Source organism: Chelonoidis abingdonii, chromosome 15 (assembly GCF_003597395.2).
Source record: "Chelonoidis abingdonii isolate Lonesome George chromosome 15, CheloAbing_2.0, whole genome shotgun sequence".
Taxonomy (NCBI): domain Eukaryota; kingdom Metazoa; phylum Chordata; order Testudines; family Testudinidae; genus Chelonoidis; species Chelonoidis abingdonii.
In genome coordinates, this window is record NC_133783.1 from 49,494,349 (window position 1) to 49,519,774 (window position 25,426).

A 25,426-nucleotide genomic window follows, 5' to 3' on the forward strand; every position below is an offset into this window, starting at 1 on the left:
CTATGAAAACAAGTTGTGTAATTGTGCAGCCCTTGAAACCATTCAAAACCAGAGGACTAAAGCTAAAGGGACCATTCCAACTCAATTAGTGTAGAATACCTTGCTGTACACCTTATAGTCCCAAAGAGTCTTCTATATACAATATAGACTAACATAATTTCTTAGATTTTTCTTATGATTTCATACCTCACAATGATAGACTGAATGTGTCCATCAGAATTCTTAAATAATCCTGTCATTTTTCTTAGCTCTTGCAATTCAACACATATTCACATTGACTGGATTTAAAAACAAACAGAACACCACTTCCACCCCCTGCCCCCAAAAGCCCACCAACAACCCACACAATCTTATTTTTGCTTTGGAGAACAACAAATAACTAGCAAGTCTTATGAAGGCAAGAAACAAGAATCTGGGTCCTAGCAACTGAAAGTTTACAAAACTAGCACCTTGGCTGACTAAAGAAGACAGTTGATTCTTCCCTGGATGAGGAGAAGCACAAATAACTTGCGTGATTTCTATGAAAAGGGCTCAATGGCACTTGTTTCATGCCACTCTGCCAGTATCCCATGGGCAAAGACTATAAAAGCAGATTTGGCTTTCATCAGACTCTCCAATGCACCACTTCTGCATACATGAAATGTTCTTAAGCAATCATGAGATTAATTTATCAAAAGCAAATCTAGACTGTATAGATTAATACCATATATCTTGAATCTTGTGATTCAAGCTCTTCTGTTAACTCTCTAAGCTCTTATGTTTTTCTCGTATTTAAAAAAAAAAAAAACCCTCAAAAAAGCCCCCACAACCCTGAACAGACATAATCAGGGCATAGGGTTGCCAACTTTCTAATCGCACAAAATTCCCTAGCCCTGCCCCTTTTCTGAGGCCAGCCCACGTTCACTACATTTCCCCTCCGTTAGTGGCGCGCTCTCCCATTTCCTCTCTGTTAGTGGCGCGCTCACTTTCACTGGGCTGGGACAGGGATTGAGGTGTGGAAAGGGGTGAAGGTTCTCACTGGGGGTGCAGGCTCTGGGGTGGGGCCAGAAATTAGGGGTTCAGGTGCAGAGGGGACTTCAGGCTGGGGCATGGGGTTGGATGCTGGAGGGGGAGAGGAGTCCAGCTGGGGGTGTGTGCTCTGGGGTGGGGTTGGGGATGAGGAATCCAGGGGGCAGCAAGGGGCTGTGGGTTGAGGAAGGGGTTTACCTTTGGCAGCTCCTGGTCAGCAGCACAGCGGAGGGGTCTACCCTAGGCTTCCTGTCTGTCCTGGCATCGTGGACCACGCTGCACCCTGAAAGTGGACAGCAGGTCCGACTCCTAGGCAGAGGCGTAGCAGGCGGCTCTGTGCACTGCTCTTGCCCACTGGTACTGCCCCCGCAGCTCCCATTGGCTGCAGTTCCCAGCCAGTGGGAGTGCAGAGCTGGTGCTCGGGGTGGAGGCAGTGCATGCAGCCCTGTGGCCCTCCACCTAGGAACCAGACCCGCTGAATGCTTCTGGGGCGCAGCACGGAGCCAGGAAAGGCAGGGACTAGCCTGCCTTAGCTTTGCAGCACTATCAACTGGACTTTTAATGGCCCAGTCAGGATGCTGACCAGAGCCGCCAGTGTCCCTTTTCGACCAGGTGTTCTCGTCAAAAACTGGACACCTGGTCACCCTACCAGTGCACAGTAATGCATTTTCCCTAATGACTATTACATTTTCTCAAATGCTAAAAGACTGATTTTGATCTCACTTGCACCAATGTAAATCAGGAGTAACTCCATTGAAACAGGTGTAATTCAGATCAGAATCATTTCCTAAAACTCTGGCAGTGCATGAAGCTATTGAGTTGATCCAATAAAAATGAAATTCATCAAACTACACCTGTATACTAGACGGCTTAATCAAAGTCGAAAGGGTAACTGCTTTTACCAGACTTTTAACCAAAATAAAAAGCATTATATACTGCTGTGTTTGTGTACATATGCACAAGTAATGATGAAGGTCAACAGGCACTGAGATACCTCACTGTGCAAATACTGAAGGGAAGCTCAGACTCCAATGAAAGCTTCCAAGATGATTCTGAAGTCCTCATTATCTGTTATTTTAAATGTCACCCTGTATCACTGTGCTTTAAAATGTAAACTTGCCTTTTATGACTGTGCCATACATTCTGCTACAGGGTGCTTCACTCAGCCATTTAAGACCCGTTATTCGTTGTCTAGTGAACAAAAAAGGGAAACAAATTATCCCCTTCACCTCTATATGTTTTGTCAGAATATCTGTAACATTTCTATGAGGAGGAGATATTTTCCACAGGAACCTGTGCAATACACATGGGATCTTGTCATTCTGCCAACTGGTCAAACCCTTCAGAAGTATTGGGTAAGGCACTTCAGCAGTAAATGGTTGTGATTGGAGTATTCATTTCTCTAGTAATTATATTATTTTGTTAAAATATGTTAAATGTGCTACTGCTCCTTTAAGATAGGGAACTGCTAAATGTGGTACTACTTTTCGTTTAAGACATGAAAACTTTGGTCAGGATGTAGTGAGCAGGAAGGACATGTCTGGAAGTTTCTAGTTAGCGAGGCTTGGGTCCTAAACCTGTTCTGTGAATAACAGAAGTTTCTTGTCCACCAGGGTCAGACTGACTTTTTAACCAACAACAATTTCTTAGTTCATAAATAGTCATCATTAATACTTTGCAGTTGTGCAGTGCTTCTCATCTAAGAACCTCAAAGCACTTAAGATGCACCAAGTAATTAAGCCACACCCTGCAGAAGCAATGTTGCCTAGAGGGTAGAGTCCTAGACTGGGACTCAGGAGACCTGCGTTCTATTTGTGACTCTGCCACCGGCCCACTGGATGAAACTGGGGAAGTCGCTTTACCTTTCTTTGCCTCGCTTTTCCTATCTATAAAATGCGGATAATGACACTGAGCTCCTTTGCAAAACACTTTGAGATCTACTGATGAAAAGCGCTATATCAGAGCTAGCTGTTGTCCTTATTACAGCCATTTTATAAATGGATAAACTGAGCACAGAGAAGTTAATAACCCCCCATTTTTCAGAAGTGCTGAGCATCCACAACTCCTAGTAAAATAAAGAAGTACCACCAAAGTAAGACGAAGCTGAGGGTGCTCAACACCTCTGAAAATCAGACTATACATAGCTTGCCATTGTCACATAGTATGTTAGTGGCAGCACAGGGAATTGAACCGAGGAATACAGGCTCCATCCTATACTCGCTCTAGGGCAGTGGATGCCACTCCTTAGAGAGCCTTAAAACATGAATGCTGAGATAGAAGCAAAGCTAGACATGAACAAGAATATCTTTTTTTAATAGTATTGATTGCCTGCAAGCTCTCTGATCATAAATATGACTGCACTGCTGGCAAGGTTCAGACATGCTGCAATGATGTGATGTTGAATCATAATGTGTTATTTTAAATGTTGCTTGTATAAAACAACGTTCAGCATATGTTATATTTCAGTTTCTAAAAACATTCCACAACAAACTAGTCTAAAATTAATTAAAAATGGTTCAGCCCATGGACAAAAGGTCAAGCCATAACTTTTCCTAAGCTGTCTCCAGATCCAAGCACTTATGTCTCAATGATGTGTATATTTTCAAATGTGAGCAACCGACATTCCATGTGTAAATGATTTGCAAATTCTCTACATGGACTGAAAATTAGAAGAGGTATGAAAGCTCTGAAAGGAACAGTTTCAGATGAAAAGCAGATGTCCTATAGTATGATGCGATCATAATGGTCATGTGTCTAAGAGAACCTGGAAAAAATAACTGTCCAACTGTCCTGCAGCTTCATTTGATCTGCATATTTGCATATCTCTCACAGCTCTACAGCACCGAAAGCAACAGACTCCGTCAATGCTAGCAAACCTTTGGCATGCAATACCAATTCTGCTGCTGCTAGGTCCATCCCATATCCACTTCCAGATATTTCTGGAAGTGGCAGCCATTACAGGATGCAGTTAATGATGCCTAGTGGTGCTTAAATTTGCCAACACTGTAAGTCAGATGAATGTGGTGATGAGAGGTCCTGCAATCAGGGAAGGGATTGGAAAGAAAATGGACTGAGTGTGAGTGCTTCTTAGATGAATGCAGGGTCTCTGATGGCTGCAGAGGGGAGTACCACTGTATGTGATAGTATAGGGGGGTGGGAGAAAGCGCATTAGATGAATATGTCTGGAGTTGGGGAGTGGAGATAATGGGCTGGTTTCACCCTGCTGCACAGGGAGGTGCCACTAAGGCCAGCCTTCTGCATGCCAGTTGGGACTCACTCCAGGAGAGGCAGATGATATTTTCACTAGGGGCTCCACTGGTGCCCCTGCAGTGGGGATATGCTGACTCTCCATAACCCTGGCTACACAGGGGCCCTTTCTGGTAGAGGGGGGTACAGCTACTTTCTGCCACTGCAATCTCTACTCCCTCCCCAGTGGGCAGGGAAAGGCCAGCACAAGCCAAGATTTAATCTAACCCAGAGACTGAGGAGGTAGGAAGAGGTAAGCAGGGCTTGTGGAGTGGGTGAGCTAGTGAGGGACAGATTGAGGGGAATGAGGTGAGAAAGGCGAAAGAGGGGAGGAGAGTGCTGTCGGAGAGAAGGCAGTAGGGAGGTATCCTAGAGACTGGGCACGGATCAGATATATGCCAGCCCCATGAGAGAAGGGGTCACAGTACTGTCCCATCGCACACTCATTTCATTGGTCACTTTGGTAAGGCACAAAGATGTTTGAAAATATATCTTCCCCCCCCCCCCTCGACCTTCAGAGCAAGCTGCATTTGTAGAAAACAGCCAGTTTCAGATTATGAGCAACGGCATCAGTTTAAGTAATTGATAGCTGGGTTTTCTTTTCCTACCACAGAGTCATCTGGGTCTGGCTGAGGCAAGCCAGCTGAGCACAAGGCTTCCTAGTTCCAGAATACTTTTGTTTGATATCACAGATATAGGAATTGACATTGGGAGTGCATAAGAACATAAGCAGTAGCTGTGCTTTTATTAGTATTAATTCTTTATATTGCAGCTAATACTTGGGATAACTTCCTCAGACACTGACAACCTCTCTCCTGCCCCTGGCCCTGGGGACCCGTTGCTTTCAGTCGGGCAGAGGCCTGACTACACCTCTCCCTCAATTGGAAGCATGCTGCCACCCTGCACTGCAGTGCCAATGGAACCCTGACCCACCTCCTCTGTGGAATCTAAGGTTCCAACACCCTTCCCTGGGCTCCTCTCTGAGACACACCTCTCGGTGCTCCCTAGGACAAGATCTGTTACTGATTCGGCTGCGTCAGACCTGCAGCAACCAGCTGGAACAGCCTTCTCACTAGCAGGCAACACCCTCTCCTTCCCCTTTGGGGACCCTACACAACACTCCTTCAAGCTGCGAGTTACCACACCAACAGTCCTGGCCTTGTGGAAAAAATTGTTCCCTACCAACATGTCCACTGGGATGTCCTCTAGCATCCCCACAAGTAAATCGCCTTCCAAACCTTCCCATTTCACACAAACCTTTGCTAGTGGTACAGGGAACCTTTCTGGCCCCACCCTCTTAATGTTAGCCATTTGCCCCGGTAAAATACTAACCTCTGGGACCACACTTGGTCGAACCAGAGAGAGCTGGGCTCCAGTATCTCTCCAACCCAGGCACTCTTTGCCATCAATTCGGACAATCTTAATGTGTTCCTTGTCTGGTTCACCAGACCCAATGTCCACCAAGCAGGTCTGATAAGTTAATGGGGGTACCCTCCGGTGTCCTGGGGCTGAGGACAACCAAGCCAACATGGGATAGGGGAGGCTTATTCTCCTTCAATCTGGGGCAGTTATACTTCAGGTGCTCTGTAGAATTACAGTGGAAGCACCTTCTAAGGTCTCTTGTTTTTAAGGGTGGTTTGGGACAGGTATGGGAGGTAGGAATCTGGGAGGGTGAGTGCCCCACCTTCCGGCCACTCACCTGTTCCCAGGGATAAAGTGGTGACCTGGCTTCCCATCAAACTTAAACCCTTCTGCCTGTGATTTATTCCTAATAGGTGCTTGGGATTGTTCAAAATTATCTGCAAAAGCTGCAAGTTCTTTGACTGTTTCTACCTTTTTATCCCATAAACACTGTTTTACATCATCATTAGACATATTCAGGAACTGTTCCTGAGCAACCAAATCACACATTGCTTCAAAGCTTGTAATACCTTTTCCTCTAACCCACTTATCCAGTAAATCTCTCATTTGGTTCACATAAACCACATTACTTAATCCAGCCTCTCTTTTAAGGCTTATAAATTTTACGCTATAAGTTTCAGGTATAATCTGAAACTGTTTCAAAATCAATTCCTTAAATTTACCATAATTGAAAGCAACTGGCATCTTATTGAATATGTCCAGAGCTCTCCCAGTCAATTTTCCAACCAAAGTGGTCATCTGTTGATCCTCAAGAATTTCACAGAGCATACACAGCCTCTCAAATTTGATGACATATTCAGCAGTGTCCCCAGACTCATTGTATGCTGGGCACAATCGCTTCCACCTGTGGATTTTTGGAGAGGGGGGTCCCCTAGTGTGGGGTTCTGTCTCTTCCACTCCATTATGGCCAGTTGATGCTTCCTCTCATTTTCTTTTTCCTCCAGTTCTTTGTCTTTCAGTTCCAGGGCTAACTTCTGCCTGGCTGCTTCTGCTTCCATTTCTTTGTCAGCCTCCAGTTTTCTCCATTCTCGGGCTCTCTCAGCCTCTAGCTGTCTCAGTTCCACGGCCCTCTGATGTGGAGCCTTTTGCTCATCCATTTCCATCTGTTTCAATTCGGTCTCTTATGCATCTTTTCATTTTCTTCTGCTTTCAACCAGTAGAGCTTCAACTTTTTGGTAGCTTCACTTTCATTCATTTTCCTGCTTTTCCTGTCCCTACTTCCCTTTCCCAAAATAAGCAAACAGAAAATAACAAAACAGTAACCACTTTGTCTGTTCTCTGGCCAACACACTTAAAATTCACTTAAAATCACAACCAGTGTTTCAGAGCAATAAGCTGTGCACATGATCCTGTTCACTGGGCCACTGTGACGGTTGGACGCCCCATCTGGGATGCCATGTGATGTACTACGGTTTCACTGAGCCTCTCCTGCTCCACCTGCCTGGATTCCCTCTCCCTGTTTTGCTGCATTATGCTCTCCGGTGTCTTGCAATGTGCGCACACACACACACACAAACAAGTAGGGTCACACCCAGCTGCAGACACTAACTGAAGTCAGCTTTGTGTGAGAGGACTCATCCAGAACTCACACCCACACCCTTTTTGGGAGATAAACGCAAAAAAATACTGTCTTGCACTGTATAGAAGATATGCACCATGCAAGCTCATAAAAAATCACCCTCTCCCTCAATATGGAGAGAGATATGCACAGCTTCTTCCCCTAAAAACAAGAAATAAATGTATTAACTACAGAAGATCATAGATTACTTTAGTAAATAAACAAAAACCTCAAACTGAGCTTAAACAAACTAGATAGGTAAGATACAAACTAGCAAATTCTCACCCTGAGTGATAAACAGGCTGGCAGATTCTTAAGGCACAAGTTGCCTTGGCTTTCCCAGGTTTTCATACACAGGCTAAAAATCCTTCTAGCCTGGGACCATCACTTCCCCTAGTTCAGCCTTTGTTCCTCAGGTGCTTCCAGCTGTGTTGTTGTAGGGAGAGTGAGGTCCCCCTATGATGTCATTTCCCCCCTTTTATATCTTCTCCCCACTTGCTGGAAAGCTCATTTGCTGTGGCCTGGGTCAAACAGTTCCCATTGTGTAGTGCTGTCTCTGAGAGGTTTCTATTATACACAGTTCCTGGGGTAATCCTTGTGCTTATGTGTATTTCCTCAATTAGCCATTAACATTGTTTGGCCTTTTTACTGTTGTACCTGAACAACAAGCCTGTGGGTGTTTTCAATCTCACAACATGTTTCAGTAACACATAACCTAGCTAAACTGTGTAACTTCACATACTATGATAGCATATACAATCCAACGAGATATTAATGTCTTGCAGATTAAGACTTTTAGAATGACATCTCACAAGGCATACTTTGTATAAGAAATATCCTAATTACACAACAGTGGTGAATATCCGGGTATCAGAGTGTAACAAGTGCAATTACTACTAGGAGCATGATGTGTGATACTTCATTATTGGGAAAGGGCAGATTTCTCAACATTAGTTGAGAAATAAAGTATGAGAAATCCATTCAATGGGAAAAAAATGACAATCTTTTGTTCAGGATCAAGTAGATTTTACAATATGTGATTACCATTTTTGGAATCTAAATAAAATACATATTAGACAATGATAAGATTCATTAAACACAAACAGGTCTTTTAAAGGCAACAATTGAGATTATGAATGAGATTTGTTAATACTTATATGGAAAGCTCATGTGTGTTAATAAAGATAAAATAAGAAATTAAACAAGAGACTAGAATAGAAAGTTCTCTTTCAAAAGCCTCGTCTTCCAGGCACACGTTAAAGCTTTCAGCCAAAAATCAAACATCTGTGAGAAGAAGTCACGGTATACCTCGCTTAGTTTGAAGAAAATCAGAACCAATCTACATTTTCCTGCTTTTGCTACATTTTGGCCTGATCTCAGCACAAACCCCAGAATCAAATACCATTAGGAAAGTCTGGATTTTAGAATCCTGATTTGTCATCTGACCCTCCTACATACCAGAAAATAGGCCAACCTAAACCCCAGATCTGAAGGCTGTGACACTTGTGGAAAGTTCAAACCTGACCTGTCTATCTCTAGTTCAACTGAACATATTTTTCTGGTTTTTTTCTTTTATGCCTGGTACAGATTTTTGTTCCCGTACAAGACCTGGCAACAGGAGTGACAAGATAATATGAGAAAGTCTGTTCTAATAAGCTTTCCTATACAGTTTAACATGCTCAATAGTTTTGGATAAGCACCCAGCTGCTCAGCTGGTTATTGGAACTTCTCTACCTTTTGACATTCTCTCATCACTGTTGAGTTGTCTAAACATTAGCAAGCAACCTTATGTTGCAACAGTCATAGTTTGGCTTGCTCTGGTAAACCAAATATCATTTGTTCCATTAAAAAAAAAAAAGTCCCTACATCTATAAAAACTCATTAACAACCTCACCGTTATTTAATGGCTTTCTAGGAGGAAAACAGACAGACCACTGCCCAAATTAGCTTACCCCAGGCATAGGACCCAATTCTGCAAATTTTATGCATGTGAGTAACTCTTCCCTTACAAGCTGCATCACTGATGTCATTGGAGATGCTTGCACTGAGTAACGTTTGCTCACATGCATTAGAGGCCTGATCCAGCTTCAGCTGAAGTCAGAGGGTTTCTTGCTCCCAACTGCAATGGGAGTGGGACTGGGCACAAAGTTTGCAGGCTCTGGCCCTCTTTAATAATGAGTTTCACTACCTAATAGGTCAAAATCTGAGAGGGAGGGAGAGGGAGTGTGTGTGTGTGTGTGTGTGAAATGAAACCCCAACAGGGAGCTTGCTATTTGAGGGTATTAAAAACAATATGGAAATTAGTAAAATTAATATAAAACAGGAAGCTGGGTGAAACTTTTACTGAAAGACTAGAAACACCCGCATGAGAGTAGAACAAAAAGTCACACAAACACCGACCCCTTTTAAGAAGGGAGTCCCCTGATCACGTGTCCCATGTGAACGGCCAGTTAGATAACACACAGTAACTGCCATCAGAAGAGAACAGAGAAGAAAGATGTTTATTGTTCAGGATGACATGCTGTTTACAGTGGCATAGTCTGCTCTTCCTCAGTTTTGTCTGTTGGACAAACAACAGCTGTGTTAGGATATTTAAATTATGATGCTAGGATTTTGAATTGGGTCCAGGCTTTAGCCTGATTAAATGATATTAAGTTAATTTACAAGCAGAGGCTTGGCATGCAGGTCAAGTGCTTTTAACATGTGTAGTTCCCTTTCTTAAAAAAATAAATAAATAAAAATTTAAAGTTGAGAGCTTTGAGAGCCAACTTTCCACAGCATGAATAAGTTGGTTATGTTTTAAACCCACCTGCCATCAACGGAATTTTTGGAAGCTCATATTTTTGTAAGAGATTTTTTTCCAGTGAGGTTTTGATGTATTTATTACTTGTGAGACAAAAATGGTGTCTTAAGAGGTTGCTGTGATTTTTGGATCTGTTAAAACAAAACAGTCTAATGTTATTAGCAAACTGAGTTTCCCATTCAAATTTTACCAGATAAGAGCATAACTCTCATGTCTCACATCGTAAAACTGCCATGTCCATTCATAAAAGGCTAGTTCGTTAATGTAGCTTTTAGATGGAGAAATCAGGAGGCAGGCATCATATTTAACCTCACTTTAACAGTCACTCTTAAGGGAGATACTGATGGCCGGTAGCAGCACCAACAGGCTAATAGTAATCTGCATTATCCCCGTGTGAGTCTTTGTCTTCTTCTGCAGGCTGCACCATGTATGAGAATTGATCAGTCTGTTACTGCTTTTAAGCTACTACAGATGCTTCTTTAACTCAAGAAGTGGAACGCCCCCAAGCCCCTGCATGCTTTTAGATCCAGAGATTCCAGGTTCAAGTCCCATAGATGATCCGCACCAGCAATGTTATAAGTGTTGGCGCCCATATGGAGATTTGAACTGCTGTGGACTTCTGATGTTCAGGACAAGATTCCCTGGTCAGTGTGTGACCCATATATATCAATCTAGGTTACGTGGGTTATATAAGCATGACAGGAAACTTGCTTCTCCTCTCCATCCAACATCATAAGAAATAAGCAAGCTGTAATAAGAGACATACTTATGCTTTGATTCCCCTGCCAGATAGTACACTATTATTAGTTTTAATAATAAATGGTTACTTCAGTCATTGGCATCATAGTGCTTTGACCAACTTTATAAACTTGTCCAGTATGTAGGAATCTCTTCTTCACCCACCTAATTCTGAAAGGAACAATGTCATGTGTATAACATCTGCAGCAACATTTTCAGGAGGGAAGTGAAGATTATCTTCCCCCAATGGAACAGCAGGGGGGATTGGCAAAGCCAGGAGTGGTTTTAGATTTTGTAAGTCCTTGTCAGTTGGGTTTGGGTTTTGAAAAACAAATCGATGGGGTTTTTTTGGAGTTGGATCCAATTTTTTCCAAAGTGCAGCAGTTCAGGGTTTGGGTGTGAGGTAGAAACTCAGACAAATGATTAGTTTTAGCCCATTGCTACAATGAACATAGGCAAACTAGAATTGCCTTCCACCTAAGCTGCAGTTTGGCCAGTTATGACTGCCATGGGATAACGGCTTAGGAACAGAGTGGACATACTGCCCTCTTAGCTAATAAAGGAAAGGTTACTGTAGCAGAGATTATTTCAGGTAAACATTGTGTATTTATAAAATTCAGCTTTACAAATTGTTGTTGGTTAAACTTCCAACACATGCAGATTGAATGCTGACATCTCGAGAAAGCAACACCATCTAACTTCTCGGATACACTGGCTAGAACACAGTCTCCATGACGCTGAGAGGCCTGCCCAGATCGAGTGACTCACATGCTGTCCAGCTGTACACATTTTGCTGACATGATTCAGCCGGCAAAAGTTTCCATTTTTCAAAGGGTCAAACCAGAGGAATTCTGTCAAACCTGAGCCAGATAAATGGCCCTTGCCCATGGACCAAGTCACCTCAGTGATTTTCCTGACCAAACGTGACAAACTGTTTAGAAATGCCTGCTCAGCAATAAACATATGGACCTGAGAATTTAACCCCGCCACAAAGACAAGTCAAGCGGCATTTCCATTTAAAATGTGATCAATGAAGTTATTGTACCTGGCCTACCCTTTCAGCCACATGAAAAAGTGTTCTACCAGCATAGCCCTGTGTAAGTCAAATGAGCACAGAGGAGTGCCCATAGTTTTATTCTAGGACAGTGGACTAGAACAGACTCCATATCATTTTCAATAGGATATCCAGCAGTTTGGCATCATTGCAAGAACCAGAAGTCCTAAGTGCTTAACTAGCTACAGTATGTATTATAAACAGTGGGTAAGGTATTAGGGAATAGGGCTTGAACAAACCGTGGGAAAATGTCATTTACTCTGAGACCACAGCAAAGAAACTCCTCATCAAACCAGTTGTATGATTTTTTTGTTTAGATTCCACTAACACGCTGTATTACAGCTTGTCCCCTGTAATTAGAAGAATGCTTACTACTAATAAAGCCTGATTATAAAGCACTAATTTGAGGAGCAAGGTCACTGGACTGCTGTTCAGAACCTTTGCCAAAATGGGAACATCCATGTGAATCTATGGAGATCTGCTTGTACAGAAAGCACACTGCAAAGTTTATTTCCCAACTTCCTTAGGACTGAGACACTCAGATCGCCAGAGACATTGATTATGCTGTCTCTGGAACAACAACAATTGCATATTGATTTATCTGGAGACTGGATTATATATTATGCTAGATACTAGGTGGAGGCTCAGGTTACACACTCACTACTGGACAGTCACTACATAGTAGTGAAGTCAATAACAAGAGGAATGGCAAATTCATCAAGTTAGAAGGTGAAATCCTGGCCCCACTGAAGTCAATGACACAACTCTCATTAACTTCATTCAAGTCACGATTTCACCTAAAGTCTTTGGGATCTTAAAAGTCTTTTGATAGTTGTAAAAGCTGCTGTGAATAACATTTGGAGCTACTAAATACCCATGGCCAGTCTTAGAACCCTGCAACATGTTGTGTTCACATGGCACATCACACTGCACGCCTCTTCTGCATCAAAAATCAAGTGCTCACTGCTTTGTCGTTAATCTAACTAGAGGACTCTTGTGCAGCCTCTGCAGATAGCCACTCCCCTTCACATAGGCTCCCATTTCCACCATGACATGCATCAGGTATGTTCTGTGCAAACACTGCAGGGAGCATACACAGTGTCCAGTGGAAGAGAATGTACTGTACTGTATGGTGTTGCTCTCTTGTTACCGTTGAGATGTATAACTGGAAAGAGAAATGCCAGCTGGGTATATGACCAGCTGGCTGGATTTGCTTGAGAATGCAGTGTTCTAGAAAGCAATCCTGGAAAATCTGTCTCTCAGAACACTAAGTCTCTGTCTTACACTAAGCTTTCTAGATTGTTTTTATTGGAACTTTAATTTCTTCTTTCTGAGTATCATTTCCAGTGACTTTCAACTTCGGTTCCTGACTGCTCCAAAAAGTAATTATAGAATCTTTCCTACAGGGCATTTAGCATAACTTAAACAGACAGATAGTGAGAGGTCTCAGAATGATAGTGCAGTTCTCAGTATGATGTGACCTGCCCTTCCATAAATGGGATATAGCCAATATAATTAAAAAGTGATACAATGAGTCTTCCTCATGGGAGATGGAAGGCAGCAGTGATGCGAGAGGATGATTAATCCAGCAAGATGACTGCCTTGATTTTATATTTAAGTCACCAGTGGAGAAAACAAGAAGGGAAAAGAAATCTCAAGGAGGCGACAATAGATGTGTTTGATAGTGGAAAATAAAATCCTCAATAGCAGGATTAGAATGATGCTGTGCAACAAGAAGTTTATTCTATGGCAGTGCACAATTGATACAAACGCTGGGAGCACTAGACTCAAGTGGGAGAAGTTTGCCCAGCAGAAAAGGTTAACATGCAACTGTAATTTCCTCCTGTCCACATTAAAAATAAGTTGATATCATTGACAGAGCCTAATGTGAATGCAGAGCACTCCTTAGCTGGTACACAAATGCAAGGCCAGACATTGCTGATCAGCCAATTTCCCCTTCACAAGACTAAGCCCTCCCTTCCTTATCCTATAATTGTTTGTAAAAACAAAGGGCACATTTTTTTTTAAACAAAATACCCATTGCTCTCCCCTCACTGGAATACAAGGAACTATATCCTTGTCCTATTCACCTCCTGAAGAAAAGGGAAAAAATGGCAAACATGGCCTTTATTCAGTGCATTTCCTGAAGGAAAGGTGAATGAATAGGAATTCAGATAAGAAAACGACTGCAGTTACTGTTCTGCGGATTCTGTAAAGTATATTAATGGGAATAACAATGCACATTAGCCATCCCATTCAGTAACATTTTTAGTACCCAGCTGAGTCCAAATATAAACTGTAATGGCATATGGAGAATGTCTTAAGAGCCATTTCAAATCAATTTGCTTTTATATTCCATCTCTCAGACAAAGTATCTCAAGACAGTGCAGAGAGAGAGAGAGAGAGAGAAAATAACGAGCTAATGATTTCGTAGAGTTGGGTACAGTTGCTCTCACAAAGACAGCAAGACAAAAAATGATGCAGAGAGATGGAATGCAAAGCGCTAATTTAAAAGCAGTACTAATGTAAGTATACCTCTTTGCCAGCTATTACAGTGGGGAGGGCAGGGTGGGAGTCAGGTACAATAGGAAGCCAGGCAGTGAAGTAAAGCTGTGATGGGTTTAGTTATAACTGTTCTATGACTACTCTTGGGGACTTTCTATCCATAGATAAGGTGGATAGAATCTCAACCACTCCCATTATATCAATGAGTTTATGAAAAGCCAAAACACAACCTGCCATTGAAACCAGGAAAATAATGTTTGTGAAAATTCATATGAACATTTTTATCAACCCATGTCACAGCCTTAGAAATCTGCTTTCCTTTTAGGCTTCCAGCGTGCTTCAGACTGTGCCCTGTGAGCTGGACCCATCTCTCTCATGGCTAGTTCTATCAAAGAGGAAGGTGTTGAGTAAAACCAGTTTGGAATTTTTAGACAAAATATCTTGTGTTGAAAAATGCTAGTTCAACAAAACCAAAACTTTCCATGGAAATATTTTAGTTTTTGACAAAACTTTCATTAAAAAGGTTTCTGAGGTGCAGGGTGGAATTTCTGGTGAAAACCTGAATGAGAAAGAGAGGTCTTAATTTTGTTCTGTTGAGGAAAGAAAGGAAATTCTGAAACCTCAACATTTTTCACAAATCAGAATTCTTGTTTTCTGGCCCACCCTATAGTTGAGTACGTTGCTTGTGGAGATTGTTAAAGCTTCCCTAAAGGAAGTAAGGTGCCACTCTCCCTCAAACAAGCCCCTAGTGAAGAAACTCTTTCAATGCTAATTTTGCAGAGAATTATTGCCCAGCCCTTAGCCTTTCCTTTTTGGTGAGGATTATTGAGAAGGTTGTGCTGAGGCAACTTTGAAGCCATCAGGAGTCTTCAGATTTCATAGTTCCTTTCAGATGGATATTCTGTCTGGGTATGGCACTAAGATGGCATTCATCTTGTTGGATAGAGGTCTCTTCTTAGTGATGGACAAAGGCCTTGTCCATGCTGAATTCGCTGTCTCTGTCACTAGCCTTTGATACAGTAACACAAGAAGTTTTGTTGACTCACCAGTGGCACCTATCTAGGGAAAAGGATATAATCCTGAGGTGATTCCATTATTTCCTCTTCCATGTATCCCCTAGAGAGGTTTAGGGTAATTGCTCCTCTGCCACAATAGATCTCATATGGAGATCCCAAAAGAATTTATTTGATCTCCTCTTCTGCTCAACATTCATGTGAAACCACTAATGAAGACAGCAAATCAGCTTACATTGAGGCAGCATTAGTATGTAGATGCAGTTCTAGGTCTCATTTCCACAGGAGTGGCACGAGGGATTTTGGCGCCCTAGACGCAGGGCCGGCTCACCGGTCCTGTGGCTCCGGTGGACCTCCCGCAGGCGTTCCTGCAGATGGTCCGCTGGTTCCACAGCTCCGGTGGGCTTGCCGCAGGCATCCCTGCAGACGGTTCACTGGTCCTGCGTCTCCGGTGGACCTGCCGCAGGCGTGCCTGCGGATGCTCCACCGGAGTCTCAAGACCAGCGGATCGTCCGCAGGCACGCCTGCGGGAGGTCCACCGGAGCAGTCTGCCGCCCTCCCAAATCCTGGTGCCCTAGGCGACCGCCTAGGTCACCTAAATGGAAGCGCCGGCCCTGCATGTCCATCAGAGCCAGATAGTGCAATGCCTCTGTTTTCCCAGTTTTTGGCTGAGACTGGGACTTTGGATGTGAGTATGCTGGTTTCAGCTTAGTTCAAACAAGACAGAGGGAACGTTAATGCATCAGGGTAAGGTGGAAGAATGATGGATCCCTACTTGGAATTACGCTTGAAATTACAGCTGCTTCTGTGGCCAAAAGCACCTATTTTTGTTGGCATTTGGTTATGCAGCTCTACAGTTTGCCATGGTGAAACATGCTTGTAATAATCCAATCCACAAGCCACAAAGTGTCCTCTAAATGGGGCTGTACATGGAGACTATCTGGTGGCTGCAGCCGGCACAGAATGAGGCTATTTACTTTATTTGTTGTATCAGCCATGGCAAACATATGAGCACTTTTCTTGATGCACTGCACTGGTTACCTATTTGCTTCCAAGTTCAATTCAAGATGTGGACTTTGATCATAGTCTGAGTCATGGTTATTTGAGGCATTGCCTCTTTCCACAACACCCGATGGCAAGTGCTGAGCTAGCACACCCTAGATTTGATTGTCTGGTGGCTTGTGTTGAATAGTCTCAACAGAGGGTCTTTTACTCTAGAATTCACTTCCTCTACTGGTCTGAGGACACAGTGTGGGGTCCATCTCCTTCCGGGCTACCAGCTGTGTGAGTCACATGAGGATTTTGGGGGTAGTGAGATATGGTCTATTTATTTGGGGGAAATTTTTTCTTCCTGTTGTTTCTATGGCCTGTGTAACTGAGCATATTTTAAAGTGAGGATATTTTTATTTTGTTATACGTGTAACTCTTTCTATCTTCATTCCTTATACTTGAACTCACGTAATCCTATGTATATTTTGTTCATAAATTTGTTTTATTTTTACTATACACCAGCTCAGTGCAGTGCTTGAAGGGAAGGGTGTATTTACCCCAGTTAAGTTAATAAGCTGTAATGTGCTTTTGTCTCCTTAAAGGAGCAACAAACATTATTATAACTCTGAGTGGCCCTGGTAAGGGCTGGACACTCAGGGGACACAGCTGTAGGGAAATTTGGAACTGGGAGTGTGTTGGGGTCACCTTGCTGGTTGTAACTAAGGCTGGTGGAAACCAGAGTGGGGCTGTAGACAGGCTGCTGGGGCAGAGCTGCTGAACCAGGGCTGTCTAGCACACAGACACTCAGGGTGTGACAGGCATGCCTGCAAGCTGCCTATGAGCATCCCATGATATAACGATGATCTATTATACATATTGCACCCTAATGGGCATAACACAGCTACAACACTACAAACTACTTAGAAATCTAAATAAAAACAACAATAACAATTAATAGTCAGAATATGGAGTCAACATTTTAGTTTGAATTTGCTTCTGATCCTGCATTCCAAACAGCAGCAGCAGCAACAAATTTACTCTGATTTTAAATTTGAACCATTATTCGAAGAAATAAATCAAGAACATCTACAATTTTCTTCCATCAATCAAGCTTTATGCCAAACTATTTTTATACCAAGACAGTGAAGTTCTTTGAAGTACAGACATAAACCTGCTGAAGAGACAAGTTCATCTGAAAGCAGAAGGTGTGTGAATCTGAGATTACTTGTCTATTTTAATGGGCAGGTAATTAAACAGAGAAATGCAAACCCCTAATGAAAAAGAGCTCTTCTTTGCTGGCTTGGATGGTACTCCATCAGGGCATCTGCTCTATATACTTAGGCTATATCTACATTGCCTCGCGGTTCGGACTATGGGTGTGTGTGGTGGGGGGTGAATAGCAGTGCACACTCCCCCACTGTAATGCTGCCATGTAGACTCTAAAGGTGTGAACAAAAAATAGTTCCTAGTTAGCATTAATTAAATACCGTTTGTGGGATAGTATAGACAAGCCCTTAGGGTCTTTGAGAAAGGAAGAGATTTGGATTACTAAATCTAGTAACCAATCTGCAGAGATGGCACAATTAGTCTAGCCTCTGGGAAATATTTTCTCCTCCATATGGAGCTGCACTGACGTCATTTCCAAAAAGAAACAAAAATGACACAGTATCTTCTTCCAATAATAACAAAGCGAAGGGCTGAGGCTAGTGCAGGTACTAATCTCCCACCTCTGGAGACCTGGAGTTAGATTACAAAGGAAATAATATAACTTTGCATTTCTATAACCCCTTCTACCTATGAATCTTAAAGGAACGAAGCCTCACAACACAATCAGGTGAGTAAATATTAGGACGCAGGATGGAAACCCCAACTCCTGGATCTTAATATAATTAATAAATCTTGATATATCTTGATTTTAGTAAGGCTTTTGACATATTCTCACATGGCATTCTCATAAGCAAACTAGAGAAATGTGGTCTAGATGAAATTACTATAAGGTGGGTGCACAATAGTTGAAAGACAGCACTCAAAGAGTAGTTATCAATGGTTCGCTGTCAAATTGGGAGCGCGTATCTAGTGGGGTCCCTCATGGTCAGCCCTGGGTCCAGTTCTATTCAGTATTTTCATTAATGACTTGGATAATGGAGTGGATAATGTATAAAATACAGAGATGACACAAAGCTGTGATGGGTTGCAAGCACTTTAGAGGACAGGGTTGTAATTCAAAACAACCTTGACAAATTGGAAAATTGGTCTGAATTCAACAAGATGAAATTCCATAAAGACAAGTAATAAGTATTTCATTTAGGAAGGAAAAATTAAATGAATAACTTCAAAATGAGGAATAACTAGCTAAGCAGTAAAGGATTTGGAGGTTATAGTGGATCACAAATTGAACATGAGTCTATGATGTGATTCAGCTGAGGAAAAAGGCTAATATCATGCTGGGGAGGTAATTGTCCCAGTCTACTTGACATTGGTGAGGCCTCAGCTGGAGTACTGTGTCCAGTTCTAGGCACCACACCTCAGTAAGGATGTGGACAAACACGTCAGTGATGGTGGTTTACCTGGTCCTGCCACAGTGCAGGGGGCTGGACTTGATGACTTCTTGAGGTCCCTTCCAGCCCTACATTTCTGTAATTCTATGACTCTCCTTTGACCTCAAGACCATCCTTCCTTTTGAGGAGAAAGAAATGAATTTGCTATGAGGTGGTTACTGCTCAAGAGACTGTAGGTTTGTCTACACAGCAGTCAGAGGTGTGACGGCAGCACATGTAGACAAACCTGAGCTCGCTGAGAGCAAGCTAACTCAAATAATAATAGCAGCGAAGCCATAGCAGAAGAGGCAGCAACATGGGCTGCTCACGTCTGCCAAAGACCAGGGGTATGTACTCAAGCAGCTAGGCAATGTTGCTGCAGCTTTACTGCTGCTGTAATTCAAGCCTGCTGGATCAAAAGCTAGCTTGAGTATGTCTACAAGTGCTGCAGTCAGTCACAATGGATTGTGATGCAGACATACCCTAGGCTTGCAGCAGTGCTGTTGGTCAGCACTGAGGTAGATTGTCAGTGATGTTTTGGGAAACTGCACAGTTCCTTGTCGTGCTTAACTAGAGTCGGTGAGCACTGACCTTCTCTCGCTTTAATTAGGGCTAAAATGTTACTAGCATCACCAACACTCACTTCTCCACTGCAAAGAAAAACAAAACAGGTCTTTCTGGGGCAAGAGGAGAATGATGGCCTTTAAATATTCAACCTGCGTCTCTCATTACTCTGCAGCAGAGACTTTACCCTAAACTACCATCTTGGAAAAATAAAACCCAGTGGTAAACTTAGGGTCTATAATGAATGGGTAGCAGCAATTCATACCAGCAAGATCTGTTCTTTATATTCTTAAAACTAATCAGGCTCATCAAATGAAACTAGGTTGCAGACAACTTCCTGAGAGAACTTAAAGGGGAGAGGGATCACTCAGTGGTTTGAGCATTGGCCTGCTAAACCCAGGTTTGTGAGTTCAGTCCTTGAGGGGGCCACTTAGGGATCCAGGGAAAAATCAGTACTTGGTCCTACTAGTGAAGGCAGGGGGCTGGACTCAATGACCTTTCAGGGCCCCTTCCAGCTCTATGAGATAAGTATATCTCCATATATTAAAGTATACAATCAACTTTATCGTAGGAAAATGATTGACTAGGAAAAAAGGTGGTCTGCTCTGCCCCTCCACCTCCAAATCACACTATATCATTTAAATGTTTTTAAATGCATTTACTACAACATGTAATACATTATCCCTGGGGTTAAACATGTTCCTCTTGTAAAATCCTGTAAGCGGTGGTTGTGGGACTCAGTTACTCTTAGAAAGCTTGCAGCAGCTGAAAGCCTACGATAATTCATGTGTTTGAAGCTCAGCATTCGTTGCTTACTGGCACAGACTTCTGCAAAAAGTTAAATGTGGTCAGCAAATGAACAAAACACAAAAAAGAACTGGTCCCAGCTGCAGCCTGCCCAAAATTCTTGCAGCAGCCTCGTAATCCAGTTCATAATGCCACCCAGTGGACACAATGTTCACATGAGCTTTTCTCCTTCATGAATACTGAAGATTTGACAGTAAGGACTTGATAGGGAGAAAAAAATTTGATTTCTGAGTATGAACATATCCTCATGAAAGCAGCTGAAGAACAGCATTCCATGTCTTATGAGACACACAGCTCCATAAAGTATTTACAAGGGATAGAGACAACATTAAGGAGTCTAATTCACCAATTGATATACAGCAATTGCCACTAAAAAGTCATCACTCACCAACGCTTATCACATAATCGTGTCTGGATTGCCACTGTTTTTCATACTGCATATGTGTAACTTCTACATAAAGAGAAGAGACCAGAGAAACCCTCTTATGCATCAAAGGATGCATAAGGCCCCTAAAAAGTTCATTATCTTTCAAAGTGAATTTTTGGATCTAAATGTGACTCCACTTATACCTGGCAGTTTTACTTAACAGATTAAGTTTTGTTCCCCAGAGGATATTACCACTAAACTGCACACCACTGGTTTAAGAGCTTGTAACATCCTCTGTGTAGCAGAGCAGTGCCCTGCATTCCTTCAGTGATATCATTTTGGCAGCCCCTTACCTCTGGGGTGAGGTATTTCATCATGATTTCCTTTCCTTTCTCTCCCAGTTTTTCATCTGGAGCAATTTCATACTCTGCCTGGAAAAGAAATAAAGAAACCATCAATATTTGCACTCACACTTCATCATTATAACTTTATTTTGGAAATGGCCTTAACTGAACATTCCACTTGAATAATTTGGAAGGCAAATATAATCTTCTGATGGAGGTAAACCTGTATAGTTGATCTAACTGAAAAGCAAAACACTGGCATCAAGATGTTTTGACCAAGACCAAGACAACGGTTCTTTGAAACCAGCCCTCTTTGATTAGGCCACATATGGGTAAATTTCATTCATTTATACTTGGATAGATATGCCAAGCCCCAATATTTTGAAAATGTGTCTGATAATTAAGAACCCTTCTCACGGAGCTTTATTTGTTTTCACTCACTTAGACGTAGGGAGTAGAAATTAATTTTTCCAAATGATAAAGGAGGATCATTTGTTTTGTTAATCTCTATGACAGAAAAAACTACCTCATTTAGGCATAAGGAAAGCTCTCTCAGGTGGTAAGGCTTTTGGAAGCTTGGGTCCTCCTGTGGATTTTAATTTTTTCCTCTTGGTATAACACTCATTTCTCAAGCTCTTCCCCTTCTGCAGAAATTTTGCCAATCACCTTTAGTGCTTTCTGATGCACTTTTGAAACGGGAGATCTCAAAAACCTGGGATATTTCAGGGCTTAGAAAGATAAAAGGGACTAAACGAAGAGTGATGTTCGGTACATACTGTAATGTTGTTTGATTTCTATTGTGCATTACAAAAGAGAGCACGCACACTGCATTTTTAAATATTATTCTAAGGATTCCGCATATTGTACCAGCACTGATCTATGGTAAATCTTAGGATTAACTTTATTTAGGAAACAAAATATTACTTAGGCATCACTGAGACATTAATCATTTTACTTAAAATTCTTCAGCAATGTAAGTCATTAAAAGACAAGGGGAAAAAAGACCATTTAAAGCTTGAAACCCCAATTGAGACAATAACTAAATGATAATGACAAATTCTTAGAGACATTCTAATTTGTCATTGCCTGCGGTACAAGATTTCAATCTTATGATCAAAAGGGCTTTCTGGAAAAAAAGTCAGTTCAACTTGTTTTTATGAATGTTCATATTAGAAAAAGACCCTCTTGCCAAACCAATTAAGTAAGTTAGTCCAATACAAACTGTCTGAGATGATAAATGAGGAGGAAATAAAAGGCAACATACGGTAGATCAGTTTGAACTGGCACTTGGAAGAATGCACTTCAGAACTGTTGCACACTTTAGGACATATACGTTGTTCTCAGTTTGATACAATAAATCAGAAGGAAGGCTGTAATAAATACTCTAGCTAACCAGACCAAGGAATAACATGAAAACCACAAAAGAAATAATAATGCTATTAACCATGTATCCAGCCAACGCTGATTTAGACATTGTAGCTTAAGCTTAAGGCTTTATACAGCAGGTTGTTCAAACAATCAGATTTTGTTTGGTAAATGACAATGATCACAAATAAAAGAAAACAGTACTGCTGATGAGAAATACACTGATGAATAAAATCCACAAGTACAATACTTCCTTCTTAGTAACCACGTTGGGGATGAACCAATTATGTTCTCAAAAAACTTAATACAAGGGGCTTTTTTTGGAATCTTTCATTCAATTTCCTGTCCATTTAGATGGTATCTGACTATAAGTCATTTCAGCTCTTGAAAGCATGAACACTCCATAGTGTTTATAGAATCTTAACAGCATTTTTTTTCTCCCAGAAGGTCGGAGAAGTTGCATTTTATCTATGCACTTATGATAAGTTCAGAGACAGGCTAGGGGATTTTTAATTTAAAGCAAAGATTTAAATACAAAATGTCTTTTACAAAGAGAAAATATTTGTACTTAAATTTAACTCTCTGCGCAGAAGATTGCCAAACACAAAAAAACAGAATTTATTGGTAATGTCTCAATGGAGAAGGATTTGGGAGCATAACTAAGCCCTCAGTTCAGCACAACTCATAAATCATCTAATAATTATCATTCATTGTTCCCTCAGCAGCTTTGAGATGCTAAATATTTTGCCGTATAAGAGGTTTAGCAAACAGATCCTTTAAGCAATTTTAGTGGAAGTGCATTCATATCAAATGTTGGTCACATAGTTCATATAGTTTGAATTAATATGGCATTTGCTTCTATAAAACAGAGATCAGGAATTCAGGTGATTTTCTCAATATATGTATCATATATTGTGACTGACTGGCAAGTACCACTGCTCTCTACTGGATGTAGTTAGACTTGGGGATAGATGTGACTGTCTTGCTTTATGGCTTAAACAGAGATTTTAGTTCATTTCAAGTGGAAGAAGCCTGAATTTCTGAAACAGATTACAAATTTGAATATATATGGCATAGAGATCCAATTTATTTTAAGATGTTAGTGTCTGTCCATAGCTATGGACTGATGCCAGAGTGTTTCACGGGATTCCTGTTAATCGTAGACGCCTGAAGATAAGCTTTGTCTTGACTAAACTTTGGTAGTCAAAGTAGTAAAAGGAATTATGTCATGTATCTGTTGGGGGTGGATGTAAATCACTGCCCTTCTCAAGACAAAAGCAAACCTCCTCAAACATTTGTGATTAACTATTCGCAATGTGTAATTATTTCAATTTATTAGATCTAGCAATGAAGACTCCCCCCTTCATCCCTCGAGAAAGCTACATCTGGTACAAAACACAGCAACATGTCTAGTTAACAACATAGGATGCTGTGAACATGTCACCTCAGTGTTTTACTCTCTTAACTGGCTCCTGACTAACTAGAGTCTAGTTCAAAGTCTCTGTTCAGATATTCAAAGTCCACCAGGGAATTGTCTCTAGCTGCCATGAGAACGATTCTCCCTTTGCAACCATGACATCCCATTATAGTTACCACAACAATGAAAACTGTTGGCCAGTAGGCGAAGCAGAGAGGAAGACAGAACTTTAACAGGAGCAGGACATATGCTATGGAACTCCCTCCCGCAAGAGATAGGAATGACCATAGACCTCACTACATAACGGAACGGAATACAAAACTCATTTCTTTTACTAGCTTTCCTGCAGCAAGTTACACACACACACTTGACACTAAGCCTATTTCTCCTACAGATGGGAACAACTAAAGAGATTTTCATAGTTATTTCTATTTTAAGTTCTCAGGAGGTGCTCAAAGACTAAGAGGACAGACAGACAGGCAGATAAATATGAGAGTGAAGATCTGAAATGGGCCTATAAACCTTAACACTGGTGAGTGTTAAAGATTCTCCTTTAGCTCAAACGTTAGAAGCTAGGTTTTGATTTTTGGAAGAAGATCATGAGTTTTATCTCCAATGTCACTTGTATGCTATTCAGCTCTCCATGGGCACCTGTGCATATTCTGCCATAGACTGTTACAAGAGGAAGAATTATACAAATACAGGCAGATTAAGTGAGTAGCCCAAGGCCACTGAAAGTTTGCTCCGGAGCCCGGACGAGTACTCAGGTCTGTTGTCTCACAATCTTGTGCTTTAACCACAAGACCCCTCTTCTTCTTCCTCAGCGCTAGAAAGACTGGTTACAGTCTGAAAGTACATAATTAATAGGAATAGCATTATTAGTTACAATTGCAACATGGTGCATACCCAGAGTTCCCTAGCGTGCTTTAACATTCATTAAAGTCCACTAGGGAACTTTTAGTGCACCCAGCAGGGTCGGCATGGGCCAATTAGAGCACAACACGTTAGTGCGCTTTAGAAATCACGCCTCCGTAGCACACCATGGAGACATGCCCTGTATCTTAATGTACTGTACGAGCCATCTTAATTCCGGCATTTCCTCATTTGAGTGTTTGCCTTTGCAACCTTAATAATATTCTTTTCACTTCAATTCTTGTGCAATTTCCTAGTTTGAAAAAAGACACCAAAACTTAAATGTCATGTGGAGCCATATAGATCCCCCACATGGGTCATCAGCAGAGTTGGAATCCAGTAACTAGCAGCAGTAAAAGACTTATCTTTCAGGTGGACATACCAATACAGGAGGATGGAGACACACACTTTGCCCATGGGTTTCACAGCTATTTACCAGATAGCAAAGGAATGTGGTGACTCAGGAGTAATAAGAACAGGAGTACTTGTGGCACCTTAGAGACTAACAAATTTATTTCAGCATGAGCTTTCGTGAGCTACAGCTCACTTCTTCAGATGCACAGAATGGAACACACAGACAGGAGATATTTATACATACAGAGAACATGAAAAGATGGAAGTATGCATACCAACAGGAAGAGTCTAATCAATTGAGATGAGCTATCATCAGCAGGAGAAAAAAAACTTTTGAAGTGATAATTAAGATGACCCATAGAAGGTGTGAGGAGAACTTAACATAGGGAAATAGATTCAATTAGTGTAATGACTCAACCATT

At 41.6% G+C, this 25,426-nt stretch overlaps 1 protein-coding gene across 5 annotated transcripts in view; it reads right to left on the minus strand.

Moving 5' to 3' along the window:
• The window catches only part of GRK5 (G protein-coupled receptor kinase 5), a 232,592-nt gene that overhangs the window by 52,509 nt on the left and 154,657 nt on the right, over nt 1-25,426 (minus strand). For 4 of the 5 annotated variants that reach the window (XM_032780769.2, XM_075072511.1, XM_032780766.2 and 1 more), the window contains one exon: nt 20,966-21,043. In XM_032780769.2, the coding sequence (XP_032636660.1) occupies nt 20,966-21,043 (78 nt within the window). Of the gene's footprint in view, nt 1-20,965; nt 21,044-25,426 lie in introns of those variants that run through there. The other variant, XM_032780768.2, reaches the window with a different exon arrangement.